General features: G+C 41.5%; 1 protein-coding gene across 1 annotated transcript in view; it reads right to left on the reverse strand.

Moving 5' to 3' along the window:
* The window catches only part of LOC117516857 (CXADR-like membrane protein), a 178,616-nt gene extending 169,126 nt beyond the window's left edge, over window positions 1-9,490 (reverse strand). Inside the window, exon 1 of the mRNA XM_034177740.1 lies at window positions 9,319-9,490. Within this exon, the coding sequence (XP_034033631.1) occupies window positions 9,319-9,352 (34 nt within the window). The 5' untranslated portion in view covers window positions 9,353-9,490. The remainder of the gene's footprint in view (window positions 1-9,318) is intronic.
* Window positions 9,491-9,781: the final 291 nt, after the last annotated feature.

Consider the following 9,781-nt stretch of genomic DNA (forward strand, 5'->3'; position numbering starts at 1 on the left):
TTGAAAAACTATCGATATCAAGTCTATCATTTTTCTCTAAAATTCTAGAAAAAGTGGTGTCACGGCAGCTCGTAGACTATCTTACTGAGAATAATCTCTTTGAGCCACTGTAGTCTGCTTTTAGAAAATATCATTCCACAGAGACGGCTCTCACTAAAGTGGTGAATGATCTTCTGCTGACAATGGATTTGGACACCACTACGGTTCTGTTGCTGTTAGACCTCAGTGCTGCATTTGATACCATGGGTCATCATATTCTACTTGATAGGCTGGAAAATCATTTTGGGATTACTGGGAGTTACCTTGCATGGCTGACGTCCTACTTGACCAGGCCTCTACTGGTGGTTGGCTCTCACTGCGGTATTGTATCACTTCCTGTTCCGGAGCACAGCGGTGTTTTTCTGTATCTGTTAGCTGTTTAATCTGCGCAGTTAGATTGATCTAGTTATCTAGATTACGATTTGTTTCCCAGTGTAATCTTTACGTGCCTTAACTAAAGCACTCCTTCTGCTGAATCACCTCTAAATTATTTACACATTATTCACTTTGCGTGTTTTTAGGAATCCGCTAGCTTAGCGTAGCTACTAGCTCTTAGCCGATTTAGCATGGCGGCTTCTCCTGTCTCTCCCGCACTTTTCTGCTCTGGGTGTGAAATGTTTAGTTATTCCTCGGCCTCCTTTAGCAGTAATGGTACTTGTAATAAGTGTAGCTTATTCGTAGCTTTGGAGGCCAGGCTGGGCGAATTGGAGACTCGGCTCCGCACCGTGGAAAATTCTACAGCTAGCCAGGCCCCTGTAGTCGGTGCGGACCAAGGTAGCTTAGCCGCCGTTAGTTCCCCCCTGGCAGATCCCGAGCAGCCGGGAAAGCAGGCTGACTGGGTGACTGTGAGGAGGAAGCGTAGCCCTAAACAGAAGCCCCGTGTACACCGCCAACCCGTTCACATTTCTAACCGTTTTTCCCCACTCGACGACACACCCGCCGAGGATCAAACTCTGGTTATTGGCGACTCTGTTTTGAGAAATGTGAAGTTAGCGACACCAGCAACCATAGTCAATTGTCTTCCGGGGGCCAGAGCAGGCGACATTGAAGGAAATTTGAAACTGCTGGTTAAGGCTAAGCGTAAATTTGGTAAGATTGTAATTCACGTCGGCAGTAATGACACCCGGTTACGCCAATCGGAGGTCACTAAAATTAACATTAAATCGGTGTGTAACTTTGCAAAAACAATGTCGGACTCTGTAGTTTTCTCTGGGCCCCTCCCCAATCAGACCGGGAGTGACATGTTTAGCCGCATGTTCTCCTTGAATTGCTGGCTGTCTGAGTGGTGTCCAAAAAATGAGGTGGGCTTCATAGCTAATTGGCAAAGCTTCTGGGGAAAACCTGGTCTTGTTAGGAGAGACGGCATCCATCCCACTTTGGATGGAGCAGCTCTCATTTCTAGAAATCTGGCTAATTTTCTTAAATCCTCCAAACCGTGACTATCCAGGGTTGGGACCAGGAAGCAGAGTTGTAGTCTTACACACCTCTCTGCAGCTTCACTCCCCCTGCCATCCCCTCATTACCCCATCCCCGTAGAGACGGTGCCTGCTCCCAGACTACCAATAACCAGCAAAAATCTATTTAAGCATAAAAATTCAAAAAGAAAAAATAATATAGCACCTTCAACTGCACCACAGACTAAAACAGTTAAATGTGGTCTATTAAACATTAGGTCTCTCTCTTCTAAGTCCCTGTTGGTAAATGATATAATAATTGATCAACATATTGATTTATTCTGCCTAACAGAAACCTGGTTACAGCAGGATGAATATGTTAGTTTAAATGAGTCAACACCCCCGAGTCACACTAACTGTCAGAATGCTCGTAGCACGGGCCGGGGCGGTGGATTAGCAGCAATCTTCCATTCCAGCTTATTAATTAATCAAAAACCCAGACAGAGCTTTAATTCTTTTGAAAGCTTGTCTCTTAGTCTTGTCCATCCAAATTGGAAGTCCCAAAAACCAGTTTTATTTGTTATTATCTATCGTCCACCTGGTCGTTACTGTGAGTTTCTCTGTGAATTTTCAGACCTTTTGTCTGACTTAGTGCTTAGCTCAGATAAGATAATTATAGTGGGCGATTTTAACATCCACACAGATGCTGAGAATGACAGCCTCAACACTGCATTTAATCTATTATTAGACTCTATTGGCTTTGCTCAAAAAGTAAATGAGTCCACCCACCACTTTAATCATATCTTAGATCTTGTTCTGACTTATGGTATGGAAATAGAAGACTTAACAGTATTCCCTGAAAACTCCCTTCTGTCTGATCATTTTTTAATAACATTTACATTTACTCTGATGGACTACCCAGCAGTAGGGAATAAGTTTCATTACACTAGAAGTCTTTCAGAAAGCGCTGTAACTAGGTTTAAGGATATGATTCCTTCTTTATGTTCTCTAATGCCATATAACAACACAGTGCAGAATAGCTACCTAAACTCTGTAAGGGAGATAGAGTATCTCGTCAATAGTTTTACATCCTCATTGAAGACAGCTTTGGATGCTGTAGCTCCTCTGAAAAAGAGAGCTTTAAATCAGAAGTGTCTGACTCCATGGTATAACTCTCAAACTCGTAGCTTAAAGCAGATAACCCGTAAGTTGGAGAGGAAATGGCGTCTCACTAATTTAGAAGATCTTCACTTAGCCTGGAAAAAGAGTCTGTTGCTCTATAAAAAAGCCCTCCGTAAAGCTAGGACATCTTTCTACTCATCACTAATTGAAGAAAATAAGAACAACCCCAGGTTTCTTTTCAGCACTGTAGCCAGGCTGACAAAGAGTCACAGCTCTATTGAGCTGAGTATTCCATTAACTTTAACTAGTAATGAGTTCATGACTTTCTTTGCTAACAAAATTTTAACTATTAGAGAAAAAATTACTCATAACCATCCCAAAGACGTATCGTTATCTTTGGCTGCTTTCAGTGATGCCGGTATTTGGTTAGACTCTTTCTCTCCGATTGTTCTGTCTGAGTTATTTTCATTAGTTACTTCATCCAAACCATCAACATGTTTATTAGACCCCATTCCTACCAGGCTGCTCAAGGAAGCCCTACCATTATTTAATGCTTCGATCTTAAATATGATCAATCTATCTTTGTTAGTTGGCTATGTACCACAGGCTTTTAAGGTGGCAGTAATTAAACCATTACTTAAAAAGCCATCACTTGACCCAGCTATCTTAGCTAATTATAGGCCAATCTCCAACCTTCCTTTTCTCTCAAAAATTCTTGAAAGGGTAGTTGTAAAACAGCTAACTGATCATCTGCAGAGGAATGGTCTATTTGAAGAGTTTCAGTCAGGTTTTAGAATTCATCATAGTACAGAAATAGCATTAGTGAAGGTTACAAATGATCTTCTTATGGCCTCGGACAGTGGACTCATCTCTGTGCTTGTTCTGTTAGACCTCAGTGCTGCTTTTGATACTGTTGACCATAAAATTTTATTACAGAGATTAGAGCATGCCATAGGTATTAAAGGCACTGCGCTGCGGTGGTTTGAATCATATTTGTCTAATAGATTACAATTTGTTCATGTAAATGGGGAATCTTCTTCACAGACTAAAGTTAATTATGGAGTTCCACAAGGTTCTGTGCTAGGACCGGTTTTATTCACTTTATATATGCTTCCCTTAGGCAGTATTATTAGACGGTATTGCTTAAATTTTCATTGTTACGCAGATGATACCCAGCTTTATCTATCCATGAAGCCAGACGACACACACCAATTAGCTAAACTGCAGGATTGTCTTACAGACATAAAGACATGGATGACCTCTAATTTCCTGCTTTTAAACTCAGATAAAACTGAAGTTATTGTACTTGGCCCCACAAATCTTAGAAACATGGTGTCTAACCAGATTCTTACTCTGGATGGCATTACCCTGACCTCTAGTAATACTGTGAGAAATCTTGGAGTCATTTTTGATCAGGATATGTCATTCAAAGCGCATATTAAACAAATATGTAGGACTGCTTTTTTGCATTTACGCAATATCTCTAAAATCAGAAAGGTCTTGTCTCAGAGTGATGCTGAAAACTAATTCATGCATTTATTTCCTCTAGGCTGGACTATTGTAATTCATTATTATCAGGTTGTCCTAAAAGTTCCCTAAAAAGCCTTCAGTTAATTCAAAATGCTGCAGCTAGAGTGCTGACGGGGACTAGAAGGAGAGAGCATATCTCACCCATATGGCCTCTCTTCATTGGCTTCCTGTTAATTCTAGAATAGAATTTAAAATTCTTCTTCTTACTTATAAGGTTTGAATAATCAGGTCCCTTCTTATCTTAGGGACCTCGTAGTACCATATCACCCCAATAGAGCGCTTCGCTCTCAGACTGCAGGCTTACTTGTAGTTCCTAGGGTTTGTAAGAGTAGAATGGGAGGCAGAGCCTTCAGCTTTCAGGCTCCTCTCCTGTGGAACCAGCTCCATATTCAGATCAGGGAGACAGATACCCTCTCTACTTTTAAGATTAGGCTTAAAACTTTCCTTTTTGCTAAAGCTTATAGTTAGGGCTGGATCAGGTGACCCTGAACCATCCCTTAGTTATGCTGCTATAGACGTAGACTGCTGGGGGGTTCCCATGATGCACTGTTTCTTTCTCTTTTTGCTCTGTATGCACCACTCTGCATTTAATCATTAGTGATCGATCTCTGCTCCCCTCCACAGCATGTCTTTTTCCTGGTTCTCTCCCTCAGCCCCAACCAGTCCCAGCAGAAGACTGCCCCTCCCTGAGCCTGGTTCTGCTGGAGGTTTCTTCCTGTTAAAAGGGAGTTTTTCCTTCCCACTGTAGCCAAGTGCTTGCTCACAGGGGGTCGTTTTGACCGTTGGGGTTTTACATCATTATTGTATGGCCTTGCCTTACAATATAAAGCGCCTTGGGGCAACTGTTTGTTGTGATTTGGCGCTATATAAAAAAAAAATTGATTGATTGATTGATTCTCACTGTGTTTTGTACAGTAACACTACCTCTAACCTTAGTGACATGAAATTTGGAGTTCCACAGGGGTCTGTCTTAGGCCCCCTGCTTTTATCCCTTTTTATAGCACCCCTTTGGCACATATTGCGGTGTTTTGGGATTACCTTTCACTGCTATGCAGATGATACTCAGTTATACATGCCGATAACTGCTGGTAATCTCGTTCACATAAAATCCTTAGAAGATTGCCTTGTAGCAGTGAGAAGTTGGATGTCCAGAAACTTCCTACTTTTAAACTCTGATAAGACTGAAATTATGGTTCTTGGTCCAGTGAAACATCGGCATCAATTTGACCAGTTAATGCTCAGCCTCGGCTCGTGTGTCATACATCACACTGACAAAGTGAGGAACCTTGGGGTAATTTTTGATCCACCGTTGTCCTTTGGCCTCCACATTAGAAATATTACTAGAACTGCTTTCTTCCACCTGCAAAATATAGCGAAGATTCGTCCCATCCTGTCTATGGCTGATGCTGAGCCCCTGATCCATGCATTCTCTTCTAGATTGGACTACTGCAATGTTCTATTTTCTGGTTTACCGCAGTCTAGCATTAGGGGTCTCCAAGTGGTTCAAAATGCTGCAGCCAGACTTTTGACACGAAGCAGAAACTACAACCACATTACACCCATTTTGGCATCCCTTCACTGGCTTCCTGTCCCAGTGAGATCAGATTTTAAGGTTCTGCTACTAACCTATAAAATTATTCATGGACTGGCACCTCCCTACCGAGCTCACCTGATTAAACCTTATATACCGGCCCGGGCTTTACGTTCTCAGGGTGCAGGACTACTTTGTGTCCCTAACATGAATAAGAAGTCTGTAGGTCACAGAGCTTTCTCTTATCGTGCCCCTGTTCTGTGGAATGATCTCCCTGAGTCAATGAAACAGTCAGATTCTGTGAAGATTTTCAAGTCCGACTTAAGACGCACTTATTTTCCCTTTCATATGGCTAGTATACTGGTACAGTTTTGTTTTACGCTTTTTTTTTTTCTTTTAATTCATTTATTAGTAATTGGAGCAGGCTGCGGCCTCAACTTTACCTAAATTCTGGGTCTTTTAGTGAAGTTTAGGGCTAGTGGCCAGTGATCACCTTAGTATTTCTTCTGTTTTTCTTGTTGTTTAATGCTGGAAAAATATACAGTATTTTTTGTCTTTCTGATGCCTGATTCTGTTTTTTCTCTCTGTTTAAAGTGCAGCTCCATCCAGAGATGGGAGTTGTATTTGTGTTGGTGACCCTCCTGTCCTGTGCGCCAATAGCATTTCTTGTATATTCATCCGTGAATTGTTCTGTGAATTGTTCTGTAATTTATGTTTGTAGCATGGCCCAACCAGAGTGTCACCCCTTTGAGTCTGGTCTGCTTGAGGTTTCTTCCTCAGAGGGAGTTTTTCCTTACAACTGTTGCTCTGGGGGTTGGTAAGGTTAGACCTTACCTGTGTGAAGCGCTTTGAGGCAACTCTGTTGTGATTTGGGCTATATAAATGAAAATAAATTTAATAAATTGAATTGATACTTCAGGCTTCATTCAAAAGTGTATTTACACAGGACGTCAATGCTAAAATAACTCTTTGAAAATTTCCAGCTGTTGGATAAGAATGCAATTTTCAGTGTGTCATTATCTTTAACTGCATAGTGCAAGAGAACAAACCCAGATAAACTATGTCATTGACGCTCAGGTTTGGAATGTGAGGGCAATAAACATTTCTGCAGAATTAAAAAAAAAAAAAAAAAAACGTTGCCAAACATGAAAAGTCTTATAAAACTTATAAGACACCATGTCGTCTCTAAAGGGGGTTCGCACCTCATACAAAATTCAGATTCTTTAGTTCTTCGTCCTAGAACAACGTGGCTGCGAGACATAAAAGAAGAATGAGGTACAGAGGAACATGGGAAGAGTGAAGAAGAGATTTTGCTCCTCGTCAGAACTGTGATATCAGATGTAACTGTCCAGGGAGAGCCAAGTGTTAAATATAGAAAAGGTGCCTTTGTGAATTAAGTGCATTTTGCGGTTCAGAGCCAACAGCCGACAGTATTACAACTCGCTCAGCTGTAGAATTTCAGACAAACATGAAACAAAATCCATCTGGATGCTTTGGTAGCGGTGTGGCGGTGCGGCTGCAGGCTGTGCTTCAGAATAAGCAGACGGACACAAGGCTTTGTTGTGTGGTTTACTTTGCACAAGTGTTTGTTAACTAAATGATGCAAGGACCCCGGCTCCACAGGGGGTCTGGACCATCAGCACTTTGAGGTGTCAGACAGAATCCTGTAGAAGAAAATCTTATGTCAGAAGTCCGCTGTGGCTTATTAAAGGAGATTGACTCTGGAGGGAACCAAACACTCCAACACCCACCCCAACACACACACACACCTCAGAGGAGCACTTTATTCTGTCAATTTAGCCCCAGTTTGACACTGTGTTCCAATTAAAAAGACAATTCTCTGACATTAACCTTCATCCAGCCATTTTTCACCATTTATCCAAAAGTGGGTCATGGTAGGAGCCATCTAAAGTAGCCCAGGTCTACAAAGAAGATGCCTTGGGGTGACAATTTAATCCCAACCTGGAAGAGAGAAACCAACCACTTTCCACAAATGTAGTCTCAGATTTCGAGATGCAGATTGTCAACCCAAATCCCACTAAAAACTGTAATGCACAAAACTACATCATCTGCAAAAAAGCGGTGACATAATCTGAGTCAGCTAAACATCTTGACATCTCAGAGTCTGCCCATGAAAAACAAAAACATAATTACTGAAAACAGAAATCAGGCGCTTCAAACAGTGATAGTCTGAGCGACTTCGCATCACACATAGACCATCTGATCTGTTATTTTCCCTCATGGGGGGTTTTCGTGTCAGCAAAAATCATTCAAAACACAAATTCTTACAGTCATCACAACAATAGTGCAAGAAAATAACATCATGACTTCAGACTTTTTGCAGAAAGCTGCTTTCCTGAGCTTCTTCCTGCAGATACAACCCAGTCTCATGGTGCAGCGATGAAAAGGGAACAACATTTGGCAGCAAAAAAAAAAAAAAAAAAAGAGAGAATATATTCAAAAACACCACAAATAACCTTTGTGCAAATGTTGGACTGATGTCTGCATAATGATGCTCACACAGAAAGCACTCTCCATCAAAGATACCACACATATAGATTTATGGTTTGATGCACTTTACCACAAATCTGTCAGTTATTTCTTAATTATTTTAACTCACAAAAAATAGAAAAAATACTCATTATCAGCTGGAGTCAATGACTCAAAAGACATAACATGCACAACACAAACTAAACAAATAACTTAATGACTTAAATAAATCAGATTTTATTTTAAAATGCATGCGATATTGAAAAAAATATATCCCATGTTTCATTCCCAGCAGTCAAATTGAACATTTTATCCATGCAACAAACTATCCAACATCCAAATATATTCACTTTTAGGAGCTTCAACTGTGATTTTATTATTATTATTATTATTATTATTATTATTATTATTTATTTATTTTACATTTTAGCCTCATAAATGAGTTAAAGTATGAATTAATCAGGGCACAAGATGATGATTCAGTTCAATGATTTTCTTCTTACAGTGACACAAAACAGAAAAGCAGCACATCCGCAGATGGAATTATTCTCTGATCATTTTAACATTTTAATTAAAATGCTATAAAATACTTAAAAGTATCTCAGAGCCAAAGATGATTTTTTTTTCCTTTTTTTTTAGTCTTTTTGCAGCATCAAATCCTCACATGACCATCTGAACATTAAAAACATAAAATAAAAATAAAAATCACGGACTCCTGTCGTTAGGAAATCGGGAACTAGACTGAGAACCGTCAGTTCCACTTCAGGGTCCAAGCAGTGATCCAGAACCAGAAGCGATGCTGACGAGAACAAATGCACTCAAAGTTTGTTCCTGCAGCTGAGAAATGACTCGAACCTCGAGTCGATTCGTGGAACAAAGTGGAAAAACATGTCCAAAGACTAAAGTCTTCATCCAAACCCACACTTACACAGCCGGCAGTTTGTTTTCCTGATCAATGACTTCCGTGATTATTGATTATCACAAGTTATCTCTGCATTTTTATTGTTTAATTTTTGGTCAGTTTCTGCGCTAAAACTCTAAACTTGGTTTCTTTTTCTGTCTCCATTCAAGACATTTTAAACTTTCCTCAAACAACTTCAGGAGCCCCCCCCCAAAAAAATCAAAAATGCACACATGCGCGCGCACACGCACACAGCACCTATGCAATGGGGAAGGGCGCGTGCGTAAGCCGGCCGCGCGCGGCAAACTTACCCGCGACCGCCGTGAGCAGAGGAGACGCGTGCATCCCGGCATCCAACGCGCACAGAGCCACGGAGGAGGACCGGTTCACGGTGTGACCTTCAGCGTCACGCCGTCAGTCCCGCAGCAGCAGCAGCGGCACCAGCATCGGCAGCGTGCGTGAGCCTCATCACGGTGCCCGCTCCGCTGCGCTCGCTGCGCGCGCGCGGCGCAGAGGGGAGGAGGCGCAAGGCGGAGGGGCGTGCGCGCGCGCGCAGCAGCCGGTTGAAGGGAGACCTCTGCAGTCCGGATGGACGAACAGGCTTCACACCTCCTCACAAACACGTTTCATTCTTTACATTTACAAATATACTATATAGAAAATAAAGTGCGTGTGCAGGAGCTGAGAGCTTCAGGCTGCACCAAGATAAATGTGCGCACACGCGCACATTTATTCGCAGCTGTAAGTTGTTCTTGTCAGCAGAAATGATGTCCT

This window comes from Thalassophryne amazonica, chromosome 9, assembly GCF_902500255.1.
Source record: "Thalassophryne amazonica chromosome 9, fThaAma1.1, whole genome shotgun sequence".
NCBI lineage: Eukaryota > Metazoa > Chordata > Actinopteri > Batrachoidiformes > Batrachoididae > Thalassophryne > Thalassophryne amazonica.